The following is a 19,955-nucleotide window of genomic DNA, read 5'->3' on the forward strand; positions in this document are numbered from 1 at the left end:
TGACAGACTGCCGAGTGCATACGCGCCGTGGAGGAGAGGGAAGATGGCGGAGAGGATTGTCGATCTTGAGCAAGAATGGAACGAACGGGGCCTGGACACGGCCGAAGACACGCTGGTTGCAATGGAAACCCTTTTGGCCACACTGAGGGCTTTCGAAGACGGCCTCAGGCAACAGGAATTGTCTGTGGCGTCGTCCGCGGACTACTGTGACAACTTTTGTCAGGTAACGAGTGCGTGAAAACATGATAGCGATCATTAGCACAACGCTAGCTCAGTTTGGGTTGTTTTCCTTAGAGAGGGGCGAGGAGGTTCCAGGATGCTCTGTTTTATATTTTGGAAATTACAAATCGTTTTCGTGAACTAACGTATTCCAGTTGGCGTTTAGCAGTTAAATCAAAGGATGCTAACGTCATGCAATGTTAAATGAGTGCTAAATTAGTTTAAATCAGTTTCGTGCTTCCAGACACACGCCTCATTGTGATGCAGTTGCACGTTGAGACAAATTTGACCTTTTGCATCCTAAAATAAGATTACTAGAAAAATGTCGTTTTGAACAGATAATTCAAAGGCTCATCCAGTTCATTTTTGACTTGTTTACTAAAGTGAATTACAAATTTACCAGCGTGTGCTTGAATCTAATATTATTGTCCGACTTTTAATTCGGAAACTATACATGGCAAAAATGTGCATTTCTCTTTTTTTTTTAATGGCAATGGTAACATAGTTCAAGAGGAAGTCCGAAGGTTTTCCAAATAATCTCAAGTAAAAGGGGTCATTTAAACTAACCCTAACCCTTTAAATTTTAAAGGGTTCATTTATAATAAACTAAATACAATGAGAAATTAATCATAAAGGATGCTTTGATACATTGGGAAATAAAAATAAAAAAACACTAACTGTACTGTAGCAAAACAAAGTACCAATTTATATTAAAAAGGAGGTCATGAGGTCATGATGCTACCTAAGCTGGGAGCATGAACAATAAACTGCAGGACAGAGGCATAGTTTGCACAAACTAGCCTCTTTCCAACTCAACCATGCAGATTTACTCGGAAGTAGTAATTAGTATGCTCATACAAACCTCCTGGGCTGAGATTCTTTTTGGAGGTTCCCCTTTGTGGGTTTGCCATAAATAGACGATGGGGAATTAATCAAGGCTCCCCTGTGGAGAGGCAACCTACAAGGGAGTCTGTCTGGCGCTGAGGCGTCTTGGGAAGTCGTGTCGTTATAACAAACTCATCGGCCTGCGGGATGAAGGCGGCACACTTTTGAATTTTTAACTTTAGTTTTGCACCATTGTAGATTTTCAGAGGTGGCAAACGGTGGAGAGGGATTGGTAAATACACACAATGTGATTGTGTGTATATTATTTCTTTTTTCTCCTCACTGTGCAAGTCCCCTCGGGCCTAATCAGTCACCCCTCAAACCAGACTATGTCGAGTGGGATCATTCGAGCGTCGCCCCTTCCCCTCAAGTGGAAAAGCTTTGGAAATCTCATCTGTCTTGATTGTTCTAAGGGGAAAACCGGTGTCATGCCAGCATCTGTGTATGTTTTTTTTTTCTCTCCCAGGCACTTATGCATTATGCCGGCAGCAGAAACTCCATAGACCACGGTCTTCCGCTTCTCGAAGTCTACTGCCTGTCGATAAACTGTTTCGCCGCCGCCCGATCACACCTCACCGCAGAGTCGGACAAAGTGACTCTTGTTTTGAAGAGACTCGCTCTGTGAGTGCAAATGTTCCCTTCAATGCTACTTCAATAATGACAATTTGACTGAATTTACACCAACATTCTCCTTGTTTGTCACGCAGAAGCTGTTTTGAACTATTTCTGTCAGTTCCCGAAAATGAAATCCCCTATGAAGCATGGGTTCAATTCCACCAATCTGTTCAGGTAAGAAGTCTTCTTTTCTTTGTGTTAAAATTCCAAGTCTTTTAATCTTTTGAATCTTTTTTTATTTTTTAGAGTGCACATGACACCTTGTTACAGTACGGGAGTACAGACCTTCAAGCTTTATTACAGATTACAGGCGAGGGAGGTGCATGGAGCAATCCCCTCCTCGCCGCCCTCCTCTCTGGAGAGCCTATCATCAAACAAGAAGGTTCAGAGAAAACTCATTTGTCGAACTACAGTGACTTCAATCTTAGCATCAGATTGTGATCAATTTACTCTTCCTCGTGTAGTGGACGCATACATTTGCTTGGAGGGTGAGGGCTTCATGGAAATGCGGGTGAAGCATCTGGAGAAGATGGGCGAGGTGGCCAAGGCTGTGGTGCTGGCAAAAGCGTGCACAGACTGCAGCGCCATCCCCAACCAAGCTACTTTTCGTCACACATACGTCGCTCTGCTTTGCCAGCTACTTCCCAACGCGGAAGCTATAATGGAGGTAAATTCTTCCCCACTGCTGCCTTCCCCAGCTGCTCGAGTTCTTTTCACTAATGCCTCCTTGTGACCTCCCTCTCTCTGACAGATATCCAGGCAAGACTGCAAGGATGTTCTTGAGATTACTACCAACTTGGAGATGGAGGGGGAGGAGAATGCTGGCTTTATCCTGTGCACAACCTTCCTGACTCAGCAGCTTCAGCAGCCCAGCCTTGACCACTCCTGGTGAATCTCTAACCGTAACCCTCGGGGGGGGGGGTCTTGTAATATCGCTACGCCTATCACAGCTCGTTAAACTTTAATGAACTCATTGTTCTATCCACAGGGAGCTGATTCAACTGTGGAGTAAACTTCAGAGGAAGCTGGACCCCTCACTTGTATCTCTTCTTGAAAGGTGCCTTCAGCTGGGTGCCATCGCCATAACAGTGCAACATTTGCTGTACTTGGCCCGTTTAATTCAGACAGAGGTGGGATTTTATTTTGACATGATTCCACCCCTCAGAATCCACAGACATTTTTAAGAAGATGTTTGATTTTGAAAGAGTTAAGCCATGGCAATTGTGAATTTGGTTCAAATATTCTTTTTTTTTTCCCCCCCCAGGCAGAGGCAGTGGGCACCGCTGCCTCGGTGGAGTTGTGCGTTAAAGCTCTACAACTTCCAAAACACGATGACTCGGAAAGTAGAATCGGCATCTGTAAAGTTCTGTCTGGCCTCCTCCTCAATGATCTGGAAGTGCGGCGGGCCTGCCACCTTACAGAGTTTCTGCTTGGCCCCAGTCAACAGGTATTCAATAGCCTCCAGGAGCTCTACCAGTGCCCAGACCAAAAATATGAGCAGGAGAGCAGCATCATTCCCAACTCGCTACGCTGTGAACTGCTACTGGTGCTGAAGGCACACTGGTCCATTGACCCGGAATTCTGGGACTGGAAAGCCCTCAAGTATCACTGTATCTCCCTTTTGGGGTTGAAACCCGAGTCAGAATGGGAAGCCGACGAGGAAAAAAGTGAGAAAGTACCCGTGCTTCGGGTCAACACGCCGACAGAAGAAAGTGAGCCCAAACCCTGTTTAAACGGAAGTCTTCATCTTCACACGCAGCCTGACGAAACGCCTCCTCGCATTATTGGCGGCGAAGCAGGAGCGAGGAGAGCCAAGCTGTGTTGTCGGATTTGTACACTGTCCTTCACCGACATTCAAATCCTCCACCATGCCAAAAGACACATTGTGGACGACGTACACCCCTGCCCCATCTGCCTGCAGGATTTTAGGAGCAGGAAGGAGCTGCTACCCCACATGAGACATCACCTCCAACGGGAGACGCTAAGCAACAACGTCAAGATTCAAGACGATGAAATGGAACCTGGCGAGATCACTGTTGACCCATCTTTAATTTTATATTACAAATCCACCCGTGATCCCGGAGTCCTGCAGCACATTGTGCAACAGGCCAAAACGGTCCCGAAGAAGTGCACGGACAACGAGCACGTGACGTTCGATTACATGAACCAGCACTTCAGTCTGCAGAACCGAGAGGAGTATTTCTGTCCCGGAACCGGGTGTTCTCGGGTTTTCAAACACTCCAAGTACTTGTACGTGCATTTCAAGTCGGAACACAAAGGCGATGAGAACGTGACGCATTTTCATCAGATGCGAGAGCAACGGGAGAAGTGCGCTTTCTGTCGCCGCCACTTTGTCTCCGCTTACCATCACCACAAACATCGGAAAGTTCACTACTGCGAGCAACCGTACATGTGCGTGGCGATGGGTTGCGGTGCCCGCTTCGGTTCCTCCAATGAGCTCGTGTTGCATAAACAGATCCACGGCTATCAGATAAGGTACCAGTGCGAGCTTGAAGGCTGCGACGTGAATTACTCCGACCTGGGACAACTTTATCACCACGAGGCGCAGCATTTCAGGGATGCTGCATTCACCTGCCCTGGCGCCATATGTAAAAAATTTTACTTTTCCAAAAGGGAATTCATAGCGCATCTATCGACGCACAACCTTACGTTCTCCGAAGAGGACTTTGAGGATCAGAGGATAGCGAAAGAGACCATTTTCAAGGCTGATTTGGAAAGGGCAGCCCATGTTAGCAGTCCAAATGATGCGGAAGTAGGTGTTGTCGGAGATAACCAGAACAGTTCCTCAGAAAGCCGTTCCGCCTCCTGCTGTCAACCATCTGGCAACGTTCAACCCAAAGCATTGCTGACTTTAGTGGCTGTGTGTTTCGACGGATGCAAGTTCACCTGCGGCTTCGAGAAGTGCGGTATGACTTTCTCCCGAGCGAGAGATGTCCAGAGACACCTGAAACACGCCCACCCAGAACACCTTAAACTGGAGTTCAAAGAGCACAAACATGACAAGGAGCAGGGTCCAAAGTCCAAAAAGATCAAGACTGAAATGGAGTCGGACAATGATGAAGGCGAATACCAACTCTTGGATCCGTGCTCACCTGAAGAAGATGGCCCTGAATGGACGAGCTCTCCCGCTTCTCCAACTTGTACCAAAAATGATGTCCTTAAAGAAATCCTCACGAGGCTAAGTCGGCTGGATCTGAATTCCCTCAAGTCCCCACAAAGTCAGCCGCCTCAGTGCATCCAAAGTCATCAGGACGTCACGGAAAACCGACCCGAGGTTTTGCTCTCGAAACCATCGTCCCCGCTGCCGAAAAGAAATCTCACAGCAAGAGCCGTCCAATCGCTTGCGACGACTAAACCCTACGTTTGCGCCGTAGTAAAGTGTGCCTTTAGGACTGCACTGGTTGATAACTTGAGCCGCCACTACAACAACGTGCACGGCTACCCAACCGAAGAGGCCGAACAGATGGCTCATTTTAACGCCACCCCGCCGGTTCCGCCTCAAAGAAATCCAACCGAAGAAAAAGTCGTCCAAATACTCGCCAACGCCAAACCCTACACTTGCCAGATAGCCAAGTGTCACTTCAGGACCGCACGAACCTACAGTTTGATGCGCCACTACGTTAAACTACACAACCGCCCGCAGGAAGAAGCCAAACAAATGTGTGTCACGGACAGGTCGTATAAACCCTTCAAGTGTCATCTGTGCTCGCAAACTCACAGAGAGATTAAAGGTTTGAGGAACCATTATATTCAGTTGCATGGCGTCTCTGCCAGTTTGGTGGAGAAATTTGGTTTCCGATCGACGCGACCTACCAGCCCCACATTACAGAACTTGAACCCGACAACGAAAATAGAAGCACCCAGTTGGGAACAGGAAGTGAAAAAAAGCGAGAATAGACCAAACCGAACAAGTTGTTCTTCAGCTCCGGCTGTGAATGAAGCTCAAGAGGATCAAAGTGAGCACAAGGGAGACGTTGAGGCCGAGGTGACACCCCAGGTCAGAACGAAACGCTTGGTGACGAAAAGTAATCTCTGCTACATTCTAGATAAATTCAACAAGCCATTTCATTGCGTGGCCAAAAACTGCGCCGCCGCCTTTTCCACCCAGGTAGGCCTTGTGCGCCATCTTCAGTTCACACACCATTACAAACGCTCTCAGCTCCTGCTGGAAAAAGAAGTGCAACAGGATCCCGAAGTCAAAAAGGAAAATGTGCGGAAAAGGCCTTACCCGAGCTCCGACGAACCCAAACCCCAGTTTAAATGTCAGTTTGTCAACTGCAACGCTTCCTACCATCTCAAGAGCAGCCTGGCGCGGCACACCCGCATTGTGCATTCCCAGATGCCGGGACTCATCAGGTGCAAGTTTGAGGGTTGCGCCAAAGTATTCACCCACAACGAGGCGCTGAAAAAACACACGTTGTTTCGACACTGCGAGTACTACGACTCGCTGGTAGTACGGCTCCAGAGCACTCAAAAGAAGTCCGTTACCGGATGCCAAAAGAAGCTGATAGTAACACCCACCGACCCCGCGTCGCCGGAACCGAAACAACCCGCCCAGTCGGGCGAGGGAGACGATGTGACCGAAGACGGGGAGAAGTCTGCGGTGGAAGCGGAACAGAGATATTTTGTCCGATCACACGAAGAAGCTTTACAAATGTGTCAAGACCGTTTTTTACCCGTCACCTACCCGTGCATGATTCAAGACTGCGACTCGGTCCTCAAGTACTCGCGCGGCTTGAGCCGCCACTACAAAAAGGTTCACCACATGCCAAATGAGTATATTCGAAATAATACCGACACGCTCTTTTACAACGCGGAGCAGCTGGAGGAATTGATTCAGAAGAAATCGGCTCGGCCAACCGTAGTGGGAAAAGAGAACCCAAACGGAGTTTGTAAAATGGAGTATCAGCCGGAGACCGCACAGGGGCAGGATGCTCAGGTAAAACTGCACTCGGTCACAGCAGAAACCCAAATGGAGACTCTTTCAGATCCTCCGAGATTGCCAGTGGAGGAAGTGCTGCCGCCCGCAGAGAAAAACGGACCTCTTTCCGATCCTCTGAGATTCCCAGCGGAGGAAGTGCTTCCGCCCGCAGAGAGGAACGGACCTCTTTCCGATCCTCTGAGATTCCCAGTGGAGGAAGCGTTGCCGCCCGCAGAGAGAAACGGACCTCTTTCGGATCCTCCGAGATTGCCAGTGGAGGAAGTGCTGCCGCCCGCAGAGAGAAACGGACCTCTCTCCGATCCTCTGAGATTCCCAGTGAAGGAAGTGCTGCCGCCCGCAGAGAGAAACGGGGTCCTTGTCGGCGCCGACGACGTGCTGTACGGAGAACCGAGTACCGCCACTCACGCGGAGGATTCTGTTGTGCCGAACGGTCACAAAAAGGTGGAAGAATTACTCAACTTGGAACAGATCAAACCACTCCTTCGTCCTTTTACGATCAATCTGTCGCCACCGTGTTGTGTGCTGTTGACTACAGAGGAGGGACTTCAAGACACAGCAAAAGATGGCAAAATATCCGAAAAGTCATCTCCACCTCCAGTACGGCAGCCTCTCAAGCGAAAGAATGAGCTCTCCGTGCAGCCATCAAACGTGATCGACCCTCAGCCTCTTGGCTCCCCTCCACACTCTTTTGACATTGCCACATACAAGCCAGTTGGCTTTGAGGCATCCTTCCTCAAGTTCATCCAAGAAACCGCACCAAAAGACAAAAAGACTCTAATCTGTAAAAGGCGAGAGTCCTTCCGGCGCAGTTGCTCGGTCAAAGAAAACAAGCAACTGGGAATCACGTACACCCGAAGCAGGCGCAGTCATGCCGCGCTTCACAAATGCCGCGGTATGACTGGGGACTTCCCATCTGTCCGAAACTTGAAGTCCATCTTGGACAAAGCCCTTGCTGGGTGCGGGGACCTGGCCATCAAGCAGCTTCAGTACCTCAGACCCGTGGTGGTCCTGGGGAAGCCCGTTTGTATGGCCAGCCTGCCTCACCTCTTCCCAACAGACTCGAAAAACGGTAAACTGCTTCTGGGAAGCAAAGTTTAGCATTGCACCTTTTTTTTTTTTTTTAAATGAAAATGAATTTTTGTTAAATGGAACTGTTACTCATTTTCTTAAATTGGTGATGCTATGTTTTTGTTGCTTATTTTGCCAAACGGAAGACTTGGCAGATCATCAGCATAAAATTCAAGCCATGCCTCGTCCAGCAAATCTCATTTTTTTAGTGCACATACATAAGTGCTTCAAGATCTATGGACATTTTTACAGACTGTTTGAAATATTGGCAAGAGGCTTTTACTTGAGTTAGTAATGTACATTCTACAAAAGTCTAAAAGAGTGACTGGTTAGCACTTCTAAGTTCATGTGAAATGTGTGACATTTTGCAGTGTTGGAAGATGAAACACCTGTGTAAATTTCTAATAAATGTAAAAATTTATATCTAGTGTGTTTTTTTCCCCTCATACCGTGCCCACAATGTTTCTTGCTGAATATCAGATAGATTAACGATCCGTGTAATTTGTGTTTATTGTAGTTTCTTTGCAATAGAAAATAATTAACTGCACTCCACAGTTTAGCCACGGGACGCGCTATAAAATAATGAATGAATACACTTATTTCCACGCAGCAATACTTAGAATTTAGTTTATAAACGTGGGCTGTTTAGAGTTTAGTTTGTTGGGTTCTTGTCCGAGCAAACCGGATGCGGAATGTTTGTGACGGGAGCGGTTTCCGTCCGGACCTTTTATGCTGCTGGACTAACTACGCGCTCATGAATGAAGTGTCATTATTAACGATGGAGGCTTAAAAACAACGTACGGTTCGCGTAGTAGTCGCTTGTGGGTCCATTTGACGTTAGTAAAAGTTTTCCATTAACTAAGCTCGTATCCCACTCAAGTTTGTGTGTGCCAAGCCAGGCTGACGGACCAATAACGTTGCTGTTAGCCTGTTTAGCTAGGAGCGCTTTCATTATTTCTTAGTCCCCCCCGCCGCCTCTCAAAAAACTAAGTAAATATGTTCGACTTCATAAATGAACTCCCCGTGGAGAAGCAGATATTTTATGCTGTTTTGGGCTTTTCGTGGACGGTGTATATATGGGAGGCATACCTTTCACATAGACAGGTAAGTTGCTTGTAAATCAAAGTAGAAAAAAAAGGAAGTATCGATGCTTGTGTAATATATTTACCATTTGAGCCCCCTGTCATCTTTGCAGCGAAGGACATACAGGTCAACGACACGTGTGCCTCAAGAGCTCGAAAAGGTCATCGATTCAGAAACCTTTGAGAAGTCCCGACTATATCAACTGGACAAAAGCAACTTCAGTTTTTGGTCTGGTCTGTATTCCGAGACGGAAGGAACGGTAAGTTACTCACGAGAGATGCTCAATTGCATTTATGGGGATGTTTTTTTCAAATTAATTTGTCTCTGTTACTGTCAAAGCTGATCCTGGTCCTGGGTGGCATTCCTCTTCTGTGGGGCCTCGCCGGCGCAGGGACGAAACATTTTGGATTCGGCCCCGAGTACGAGATCACGCAGTCCCTTGTGTTTCTCACTCTTGCAACCCTGTTCACTGCTTTGACTGGCCTTCCCTGGAGTATGTACAACACGTTTGTCATTGAGGAGAAGCACGGATTCAACCAGCAGGTAAGTGACGCTCGCTGAGTTAATGTCTTTTGGAGTATGCTTGCAAGTCATGGACATGTGACTACAGTATTTTGACTCGGTTTGATCTTTCTAAATAGACTTTGGGGTTCTTCATCAAAGATGCTGTGAAGAAGTTCGCCGTGACGCAGTGTATCCTGCTCCCTGTAACCTCGTTGCTCCTCTACATCATTAAGATTGGGGGAGACTACTTCTTCATTTACGCCTGGCTATTCACCCTGGGTGTTTCTTTGGTAAGCCTTTGCTACAAATGACTTACCATTGAATTCCGTGTTGTTTAGCAGCAGTAGTTATTACAATATATAATTGAGCACCTCTGTTCTCCGGGATCATTTGCTGTCTCGCTGTTCTCAGGTTCTCGTCACCATCTACGCTGATTACATCGCACCTCTGTTTGACAAATTCACTCCTTTGCCAGAAGGGGAGCTGAAGACGGAGATTGAGGCCATGGCCAACAGTATTAGTTTCCCTCTTACAAAGGTTTACATTGTTGAAGGTGTGTTAATGACGATGGAGGTGTCATGTGTTTTTATGTGCAGTTTGCAAAAAGTTGCCCGTGTTTTCCAGGTTCCAAACGGTCTTCGCACAGCAACGCATATTTCTACGGCTTTTTCAAGAACAAACGGATTGTGCTCTTTGACACGTTGCTGGAGGACTATTCTCCGCTCAACAAGGGAGACGAGGCAAAGCCCGAGCCAACAGAAACTGACGGCGAAGCGAAAGTCAAGCCAAAGGTTAGACGTTCAAAATTGATCAAATAAGGTTTTGTGCTATCGAGCAATATTTGTAGCTTATGTGCTAACTCTCGGACACTTTTTTTTTACAGCACAAGAAACAAGGCTGCAACAATAAAGAGATCCTTGCCGTTTTGGGTCACGAGCTGGGTCACTGGAAGCTCGGTCATACCGTCAAAAACATTGTCATCAGTCAGGTGGGTGTTTCACTTCTTTTTTTTTTTTTCTTTTTTTTTTGTCGGACGTATGTAAAATGTGGCATTAACATCCACTGTCTCTCTTCCTCCGCCAGATGAATTCCTTCCTGTGTTTCTCTCTCTTTGCCGCTCTTATTGGACGCAAGGAGTTGTTTGTCGCGTTTGGCTTCAATGACAGCCAGCCCACTCTGATTGGCTTGATGATCATCTTCCAGTTCATCTTTTCGCCATATAATGAGGTGACCATGAGGAAATCTTTTTAATCTTGCAGTTCTTGCCTACAAATTCAGGGGAGGGACCAAGACAAAAGACTCACTATGCAAACTCCATCAATTGAGTTTGCCCCAAGGTAATTTACATGTTTCCGTTTCATCCTCGCAGCTTCTGTCCTTCTGCCTGACGGTCCTGAGCCGCAGGTTCGAGTTCCAGGCCGACGCCTTTGCGCGCAACATGGGCAAAGCCCCTGAGCTCTACTCGTCCCTCATCAAGCTGAACAAAGACAACCTGGGCTTCCCTGTTGCCGACTGGCTCTACTCCATGTGGCACTACTCGCACCCGCCCCTCCTGGAGCGCCTCAGAGCGCTAGGCAACATCAAGCAAGACTGACGGGGTCGGAATGGGGGGCGGCGAGCACCGCCTCCTCCCAAGGGCCTCCGGAGACCCATCCTGGCCGTGTGACGCCTCCTCCAAATCTTATTTTATCTTGTTTTAGTAAATTCATTTAATGATTGACTCTTTTCTTTTAAATTGTAAAATATCATCATAAATCAACATGAATAACGGAAGGGACTCAAGAGTAAACACTGAAAATAGTGTGGGCAATGTGTGTTAATTGCAGTGTTAGTCACTGCACAAATCATCTTTTGCAGATTGGCTAAGTAGAAATGATTTGTGCACTGTGTGTACTGTCTTAAAATGGAAACAGACCCATGTCGGGTGTCATCCCTGAGTGGGCTATGTGTAGTTTGATAGCAAGTTAACATAAAAGTCAAATGGGACAAAGGATGTGTGACATAGCTTCACAGACACACAGGCCACAAAATTCAAGTTGTTGCTTCCGTTGCCATTATTTCTTTACCCAATCAAGAATATTAGTCAGACTGAATCCTTACGTTCCCAGTTTAAAAAGTAGGTCATTGTGGATGATCTCATAATGTGCCTCCAAATTCTTTGTTCTGATACTTGACCCTGTTAGAGAGACAGCAGTGCTGATGTTTTTCTTTGCATCTAAATTTGACTTGTGAGTTTTAATTTTCTTTAGGGAAGGGAATAGATCTTCTCATGCACCTGTTTGCTGACTGGGGTCCAATGTACCTGTTACTGTTGATAAGTGGGTTTTGATATTAAGTTTAACTTTGTTCTCTTGATTTTGGGGATCTTGAATGAACCCAGAGTTGCCTGCCGATGTTTATAAAGGGATATTACTGGGGGGAGGGTCTGTGAGGTTCCTTGTTAAGACAGGTTTCAAGAACATTACTTTCTTTGCTGAATAAATTTATTCAAAGCCTTGTATGCTTTTTATTTCATTAATTGAATACAGTATGGTATTCCAATGATTATATGTTTATGTAGAAAATTCTGTGCATTAAAATGAATATGTATAACAAAAGTATTTAAGCTATCAAGTAATCCTGATGGACAGGGGTAGACAAAGTATGGTCGCTTTGTTCATTAGTCTTATGCATCAAGCAGTTACGTCATGAAATAAATTGCATAAATACAAATGAAAAATATTGTCATTAACTCATTTTAAGTATAAAAAATAGGAATTTATGCAACAAATTCTCTATAATACATATTTGTTCCCCCTCACTAATGAGTTTATGAAATTATGCCTTTATAAATAAAAAAACGTAACGTAGCCTTTAAGCACAAACGTTTGCCCAACCCAAGTGACGTCACAAATACATAAAGTACTATAAAAATAAATATTACAAATATAATTCCAGCAGGTATAATGTTTTTTTTTTTACTTCAATTCCTGTAGTTTTACTTTGGTTAAAAACTAACAAAAAAACGGTAATCTGACTTTAACTTCAGGTCAAAGTTCACGTGAGCGTGCAGTTTGACGCGTTTTATTTTGAGACGTTCCATTTGTCAAAATAGGGGCGATTCTATGTTGCGTTAAAGTTTCACAACGCGTATATTAAATATTTTGTACCAAAGTAGTATCGGTTCTACTCAATTTCGTTCCCATTTGAAAAAGCGTTATTAATATTTGGTGCATCTTCCATAATTCCGTTTTTTACCATGGCATTTACCCCCTCTGTCTGGGTACCAATGGCGCTGTCCACTGGCTGTATGTATGTTCAGACAAGGGCAAACTGGAGAGAGCGTCACTGTTGTCATTGTCATTAGCCACTCATATTAGCCATCATGGCGAGGTTCTTGAGGCCGAACATCCGCGGTTTATTCACTTTACAGCAAAGAATGTCATCCGACCAGGTACAACTATGTCCTTCGTACCTAGCTCCTCAACAAAAGCACCAATTTCTGGCGCTAAATGCCATTTTGTATGGAGTATTTTCAAATGCGTCAACATTAGCTGCCAAAATAGCCATGGACTAATTTCACAAATAACCACATTAGTATTACTGCAGTTTACTTCTTTGAGACAACATTTTTGAGCCACGGCTCCTATTTTTAAAAAAAAAAACTCAAGTATACCTGCTAACTAATTTTTCACAACTGAAATAATTGTGATCTCATTTGTATATACACTCAAATGTACTTTGGGCCTGTTTACTTTAAAGGTGACTTCAACAGTTGGAGAAACAGGTTTTACTTTCTGTCAGCTAGTGGAAGAGCCTTGAATTGTTGTACTTGTCACTAGACATCAATAGATGAACCAAAATAGTTTTGTTATAGTCTTGTTATTGTGTACTGCTATAAAAATTAACTTTAGGAATAATAATGACAGTGGAGGAAAAATTGGCTTTGTTACTTATTCTCGCTATTCAAAATTTTTTTCATTGCTTTGACTTTCTCTATTGCAGCTGGGTGAACTGGGTAAAGGTGCGGGCAAAGGTGGTGGAGGCGGTGGCGCCATTCGAGAGGCCGGTGGAGCCATGGGAAAGAAACAGGCTGCAGAGGAGGAGATGTACTTTAAGTAGGTGTCTTTTCTCTCCTGCACCATTGAGCTTTCCGGTCCATTAGAACTGCACCCATATTCTTTTTTTAACCCATTTTGGCCTATTGCAGTGCGGAAAATTGATTTTGCGATTTATCTGCACAAAAGGCGCAAGGAAAAGGAACAGCTGGCTGCACTGAAGCAACACCACCAGGAGGAAATCGACCACCACAAAAAGGAGATTGAGCGTATGCAGCGGGAGATTGACCGTCATAAAGGGAAGATCAGGAAGTTGAAGCACGACGACTAATCAAAACCGGCTTCTGCAAGACATCTTTACTGAAGGCTGTGTTGCATATAAAAATATATTACGCCTTTGTGTTCTTCTTTCACTCACCATCTCAGGGTAGAGTTGCATTACCGGCAAGGCATGATTGTATGGTGGATTATTTAAAGCATTTGCAACAGTTCACAAAATTGTTATTTCCGTGGAACAGTGTGACATGATTTGCATGAACTGTTGTATGTTTCATACATCAAATAAAAATGACCTTGTGTGTTAAATGTGTTCCTCATGCAAAGAACAAGTTATATTTGTTGATTAATAATTTAAGTATTTAATCATGCTCATGGAGGAGCTGAACCTGTCCTGGCTGATTTTAGGTGAGAGGATTATGTTCACAGGATTGGGGTTTTTTTTTCCTCTCATAATTATACCTATAAACATATCAATTTAAAATATTTTGCATTATTAACCTTTGAGCACATAAGATTGGCCCATTTGTTTTAAGTCTACATAACCTGTACGGTTGTCTTGAGGCACCCATCCACGAGTGGCGCTAGAGCACATTCAACACGATCGAACGAGAAACCTTTATATACGTCACTTCCTGTCGCCCGTGTCTTTTACCACGGGCGCCCCCGTGTAACTTTCTTTTCGCTCGTCATGGCGGACCGTTTCCATAAGGTGAGCTTCAGCCAAAGCACGATAATCTTATTTTAATCAGGTTCCCGCGGTAGTTTCCGCCAAATGGTTTCGTTAGCATGCAATCGAACACTTAGCAATAACACAAGATGATAACAGGGCTATCATTTTCAAAATAAAGTGTATTAAACGCGCTTCTGTCGGCTCGTGTCTCCGAATGGACACAACTTCCATCATGGCAGCTTGCTAGCCAACGCTGTTAGCTAGCTGCTAGCTAGCTTGTCATAATGCTGAAATCCCAAGTGAATTTGTCCCTGTAAAAATCCAAACTGAATTCGTAGAGGCAACTTCAACGTTATCTGCTACAATATGTTGACAGAAGCGTCGGCTAGGTAGTTTTTTTGCTTCATGTTTGATCGGACGCGTAGCCGGTAATGCTGCCATGTGCTCATTTTAGAAGGTACACTATTAAATATGCGTTTCAAAATTATGTTGGTAATTCAGAAAATTGACATACCTGAAGGGGAAAAAAGTTGTTACATACTCTCACGGTATCAATAGTTAGGCTTCCCCATGATTAATTACCTCATGTAATTACCATTATATAGTCTGTAAACATTCTTAATTTTGCAGGTTCTGCTACTAGATGGCAGAGGCCATCTACTTGGTCGGCTGGCTGCCATCGTTGCCAAGCAGACCTTGCTGGGTATGTATGCATTCTATTAAACGTGCCACGCATAAAATTTATGCCAATTAAGTTTAACCTTTGTCATTGATGATTACTTCAACCCTCGTTTGAGTTTAACGACCATGAGAAAACTTACATGCACTACCATCTGAGACAAAATGTCAATTACAAGTTTTTAATATTTCTCATTTGGGGTAGTCAACCGGTCTTTATTTTTCCATTTCAAAGGACACAAAGTTGTGGTGGTCAGGTGTGAAGGCATCAACATCTCTGGCAATTTCTACCGTAACAAATGTAAGTGGCACAATATTGCACCCCCTTTTAAAGCTGTTCTTTTTTTTTTTTTTAAGTTAGATGTCAAGTCAAATTGAATTAATGTTCCAATAAAAACCTCAACAATGAGTGAAAACAGCAGTCTTAATGTGTCAATGATGTTATTCAAAACATTATTTTGAGTTTTAAATGACTATGAGATAACTTTACATGCACTACCATCTGAGACGCATACATTCCACTTCGATGGAATCCTGGAATGTCTTGAATGTGCTCTTACAATCTATTGTTGGATTGTTGCAGTGAAGTACCTGGCTTTCCTGCGCAAGAGGATGAACACCAATCCATCTCGTGGACCGTACCACTTCAGAGCTCCCAGCAGGATCTTCTGGAGGACGGTGAGAGGTGAGACGGAAGCAACCACAAAATCCACTTTCCCTTCTAAACAGCATTGATGAACTTTTTAACAATCTGATAATCTATTGATGAAACTATCGGATCTGATTTCTGAGTTGGAAGAAAATGTGCTTGGGCCATTCGTCAACTCCACTGCTCTGTTCTAAATCTTGTTTTATTAATTGTGTGCGAACTAGGCATGCTGCCCCACAAAACCAAGAGAGGCCAGGCTGCCCTGGAGAGGCTGAAGGTGTTTGACGGCGTCCCGCCACCCTATGACAAGGTGATGGCTCTGCACAACACAGTGGCCTTGCATTATGCTGTCAATGATGTTATTTACCTTACCATGCCTTGTTTGACTGAGGTTTGATATGAACACACAAAATCTGAGACATGCCAGCCTCAGTGTTTGGACCTCCCGGAATTCTTTAGTGTCTGATTTTTGGTTTCCTCTCCTTCATCCAGAGGAAGCGCATGGTGGTCCCAGCTGCTCTTAAGATTGTGCGCCTGAAGCCCACTCGTAAGGTGAGTCACCCTGTAGTGATTATCTGCCATTAGTTCCGATGTCTAAATGTGCCCATATCTTGCTGCACAGTTTGCCCTCCTGGGACGTTTGGCTCATGAGGTGGGCTGGAAGTACCAGGCCATCACAGCCACGCTGGAGGAGAAGAGGAAACAGAAGTCAAAGATGCGCTACGTCAAGAAAAAGGCCACCATCAAGATGACCAAAGTGGCCACAAAGAACGTCGAGAGTAAAATAGCAAAGTACACAGACGTTCTCAAACAATATGGTGTTCTTGTCTGAGAAGATTGTCTGGCCAATAAACAAATTAAAATGTTTATAACAAAAACCTTTGTTCATGAATCACCTGAAAGATAATTCACTTCAACAAGATTGCAGTTAGTGGTCATTCTTATTGAGGTGACGTTTAAATTGGTGTCACTTGTGTGAAAGCAGTACACTAAAAGAACTTGTCCTGCAATAAACGTTTGTCAGCACTGGCACATTTATTTTTTATGTTGGTGTTTTCTCATCCTTCGCTAGAGGGCAGTGTTGCACTAATTGCACTTCTGTTCTACACGCTAGTGGAACGAAGTGCAAATGCTTTTAAATAGAGGTTAACTTTTTTTTGTAATTCTAGAAACAGACTAACCTTGGCTATTTACATATAAATGGTAGTTTTCTGTCAATATGGTTAAATATCACTACGTTCTCCATAATTTTATCAAAATACTTTTGCTCTCTCTGCTTTGCTTCTGACTGTAATCAGCTGTTGCTTTCAGGTGTGCCTTTGCTTGCGCGGGTCCAAGTTGCCCTCTGGAAAGCTCCACTTCTTGGATAAACTTTCAAAACCAGACTAAATGAAGCCACTTTTCTCAAAGAAGTAAGCTATCACAACTGTTAACAATTGTACAGAATAGTGCCAACACTTTGAAACTGTCATAAGCCTGGAGTCTTCGAATAACAGCGTCCGAATACAAGAAGCATGCTAACTGGAGCTTAGCCTCGTGACAGCTAAGGTATGTTGCTTATTGTTTACACAGTATTACTACTTTACCTCACCACTTTGATACTTTAAATCGTAATTGTTTATTTTTGGCTAAACTAACTGAGACTTGCTAGTTTAGCCTTTGTCATCTTACTCTATTGTGACCCATCAAACATGGATGGAGACGTGACGTCACAGTAGAAAGGTCTATGTTGAGTGAAGCTTCCTTGTCTTATTTTTGTTTTATACTCATACTAGCTGGTGTAAACTTTATAACCCACTTTTCCTTTGTTATGGTCCTTTAAACACCAAAAGGCCTAATTTTGACACTAGCATGTATGTGTTTCTCCCTGGAATGAAAAGTGATTTATGTCAAAGCCATTTTTTCAATATCAGTGACTAGAATAGCAATGACCCTACATAACAAAAAAAAAAGCAATAGGTGCAGAATCAGGCATGTCAAGCATTTGAACCATGATCCATCTTCATCATGAGCTGATGTGCTCTACACACCTTGCGTTTATTTGTTCATTGTCATTGACCTCTAAGTGTAATTGAAATGATGTAGAGTGACAGGTCCTTCATTCACGCAGAGGTCAGTCTTCATTTTGAAGACAAGAACATGCAAAATCCGGCAAGAGAAGCGACTCTGAGAGCCAGAAAATTGGTTGCAGCTCCTTGGAGAGAGCAACTACTCAAGTCCTTATCACCGCTATAATGTAATGCACCCCCCTCGTATTTGCTGTGAAATGTCACGTATTTGAGCACGGCCTTGCACGAGATGCTCGTCCTTGAGAGCGCACCATTGGGAAAACAAACGCCACGTGGCTCAAGAAAACCAATCTGGTATGATGATAAACAACGTGACAACGGTGAAAGGCAACGTGACAAATGAGTCAACCCGTGAATGTTACGTACTGTTGCGAATGAAGATACATATTTCATGAAAAAAAATCTCTACAAGAATGGAGTTTTAATCTTTTATATTTAAGATTTTAATTGTAAATTTAATAAAGAAAAGGTAACGACACGCGTAAAGGCCAAAGAATTTATCAGGAGAATAAATGAAACGCAATGTTTGCCTTTGTCCGATGAAAGGCCAAAGAGGTCCGAGTTCCCGCTTTCTTCCCTCGCCATCGATTTAATTTTTTTATTGTGCGCTTTCAAGTTGCCCCGCAGCTCCATTGATTGGGCAGCGTGACTTTGCGCAACACGCTAAAGAGCAGTGTGGGGTTATCAAAATGGATGACGGTGGGCTAGTTTCAATAATGCTCTCCGAGGAACAATAAACAATTGCTGCGTATTGATCACTGCTTGCACATTCATAGAAGCACGTATTATAATCTAAAACATAGCAACCCGTGTTTGAGCTCGGAACACAAACATTTTTTTCTTTCCTTGGCCTCGCTTAAATCAAGCTCTCGCCATTAAAATGCGTTGGCCTCAAAACCAGAGCTAATGCAGCTCACGTGGAGTTATCAATTTAACAAGAGCGCTCTCGTAGGCTTTCCTGATGCATGTTCACTCGCCATCAGCATAAACAAGCCTTTTGTTGGACTACTTTATTTCATCTTCTTGCTCTGGTCTCAGCATGGAGGCCGTTAAAGGATTCGGATGCAACCATCCACTTCTCGAAGCGCACGCCCGCACAATTTACCTCGTCTGATGGAGGTCACCCAGAACAAATGCATCCCTAATGAATCAATCGGAGTGGCGCAAACTGTATTATAGATTGATTTTGTAGTTTCTCAAACGCAGCATTGCTTGTGTGAAATGAGCTGTAATGAGACAGATAGGAACAGCGGATTAAGCAATCCTGTTTATTTTTAGCTTTCATCGCTGAATGATTATCAAACTTGCTTGCAGAGGAGATGGAAGGTCAAACAAACTATCCTAGCATGCTAGCACACCACTTAAGATCATCCCGATTTATTTTATTCTGATCCATGTTCAAATTGTCACTGTATGATAAATGTTCTAAGCAGGCTACTGCATAAAAGTAATTTAACCTCTGTAATATCCAACCATCTCATTGAGTCATGGGTGAGCTGGAACCTCTCCCAGCAGACTTTGGGCAATAGCCCAACGTTCTGCATCGGTCATCTGGTAATATCAGGCCACTTTTGTTTTATTAGATCGCCATGGAATCTTCCATGGATTATTAATAAGGCAGATTTCGAGAGCAAGAGCAAAAAAAAATTCATGCAGGTCTATTATGCCAATCAGTTTTGATCATGTAACATGCACTACTTGTCTGCAACCAGTAGGGGCGCTGTTAATTTAATCTCTACATTTTAATAAGAACAACCTGACATTGGGAAGATGATGCTAACCTTCACGATGACACTAATCTGCAACAAAGAGTCGAGAGCATTCAGTTAATCGTAAAATTGATCGTTCATTTTATCTCCAGTCAACAGAGAACAATGTTGCCAGGAAGAGCTGTGCCAGGAGGTCTGCAGGGATGTTTCTCAGCTACCCATATCTGACATCTTGTGGTATCTCTTTCGACATTGAGCTCAGTGACCGAATCAACAGCGCTTCAGGTTACAGCCGTGTAGTGCACTCCATTATGACTCTTGTTGTTTCAAGATTCAATTAATCGCTGATCAATTGCGTACAATCGGCTAACAATGGGTTACCCGATTGTTGATTTTATTTTTATTTTTTTTCAGTCGATTGGCATTGTGTCAGCATTCTGCAGCCATTTGGGATGTGTTCATAACATGTAGCCATTTCCTTCTCAATTCAATATGCACACTCGGGAATATCTTCCCATGTACGAGCT

At 44.0% G+C, this 19,955-nt stretch overlaps 4 protein-coding genes and 2 non-coding genes across 7 annotated transcripts; all 6 read left to right on the plus strand.

The window, feature by feature from the left end:
• The first annotated feature begins 2 nt into the window (after positions 1-2).
• rlf (RLF zinc finger) lies at positions 3-8,169 on the plus strand. Of its 2 annotated transcripts, XM_037241857.1 has the most exons (9): positions 3-223; positions 1,571-1,725; positions 1,812-1,893; positions 1,966-2,101; positions 2,184-2,386; positions 2,471-2,607; positions 2,708-2,849; positions 2,984-6,877; positions 7,004-8,169. In XM_037241857.1, the coding sequence occupies exons 1-9, from the start codon at positions 44-46 to the stop codon at positions 7,778-7,780; spliced, it is 5,706 nt and encodes a 1,901-aa protein (XP_037097752.1). In that variant the 5' UTR covers positions 3-43; the 3' UTR covers positions 7,781-8,169. The 2 variants fall into 2 exon arrangements, with proteins under 2 accessions (XP_037097752.1, XP_037097751.1); XM_037241856.1 differs by having other exon boundaries at positions 2,984-8,169.
• A 294-nt stretch (positions 8,170-8,463) lies between these two features.
• zmpste24 (zinc metallopeptidase, STE24 homolog) lies at positions 8,464-11,835 on the plus strand. The gene is made up of 9 exons (XM_037241861.1): positions 8,464-8,854; positions 8,946-9,092; positions 9,173-9,376; positions 9,475-9,627; positions 9,749-9,890; positions 9,962-10,128; positions 10,221-10,325; positions 10,421-10,564; positions 10,707-11,835. Exons 1-9 carry the CDS (start codon positions 8,747-8,749, stop codon positions 10,929-10,931), a joined length of 1,395 nt encoding a protein of 464 aa, XP_037097756.1. The 5' UTR covers positions 8,464-8,746; the 3' UTR covers positions 10,932-11,835.
• Positions 11,836-12,607: 772 nt separating this feature from the next.
• On the plus strand, positions 12,608-13,959 carry atp5if1b (ATP synthase inhibitory factor subunit 1b). Its single transcript, XM_037241864.1, has 3 exons — positions 12,608-12,770; positions 13,322-13,434; positions 13,564-13,959. Exons 1-3 carry the CDS (start codon positions 12,702-12,704, stop codon positions 13,703-13,705), a joined length of 324 nt encoding a protein of 107 aa, XP_037097759.1. The 5' UTR covers positions 12,608-12,701; the 3' UTR covers positions 13,706-13,959.
• A 59-nt stretch (positions 13,960-14,018) lies between these two features.
• rpl13a (ribosomal protein L13a) lies at positions 14,019-16,686 on the plus strand. The gene is made up of 8 exons (XM_037241694.1): positions 14,019-14,058; positions 14,187-14,362; positions 14,954-15,026; positions 15,237-15,302; positions 15,585-15,686; positions 15,875-15,960; positions 16,143-16,202; positions 16,273-16,686. The coding sequence occupies exons 1-8, from the start codon at positions 14,019-14,021 to the stop codon at positions 16,480-16,482; spliced, it is 813 nt and encodes a 270-aa protein (XP_037097589.1). The 3' UTR covers positions 16,483-16,686.
• Positions 15,086-15,166, plus strand: LOC119116824. The gene has a single exon (XR_005096375.1). It is a non-coding gene; the product is annotated as a small nucleolar RNA Z195/SNORD33/SNORD32 family (small nucleolar RNA).
• Positions 15,430-15,513, plus strand: LOC119116825. Its single transcript, XR_005096376.1, has one exon. It is a non-coding gene; the product is annotated as a small nucleolar RNA Z195/SNORD33/SNORD32 family (small nucleolar RNA).
• Positions 16,687-19,955: the final 3,269 nt, after the last annotated feature.

This window comes from Syngnathus acus, chromosome 22 (assembly GCF_901709675.1).
Source record: "Syngnathus acus chromosome 22, fSynAcu1.2, whole genome shotgun sequence".
Lineage (NCBI taxonomy): Eukaryota > Metazoa > Chordata > Actinopteri > Syngnathiformes > Syngnathidae > Syngnathus > Syngnathus acus.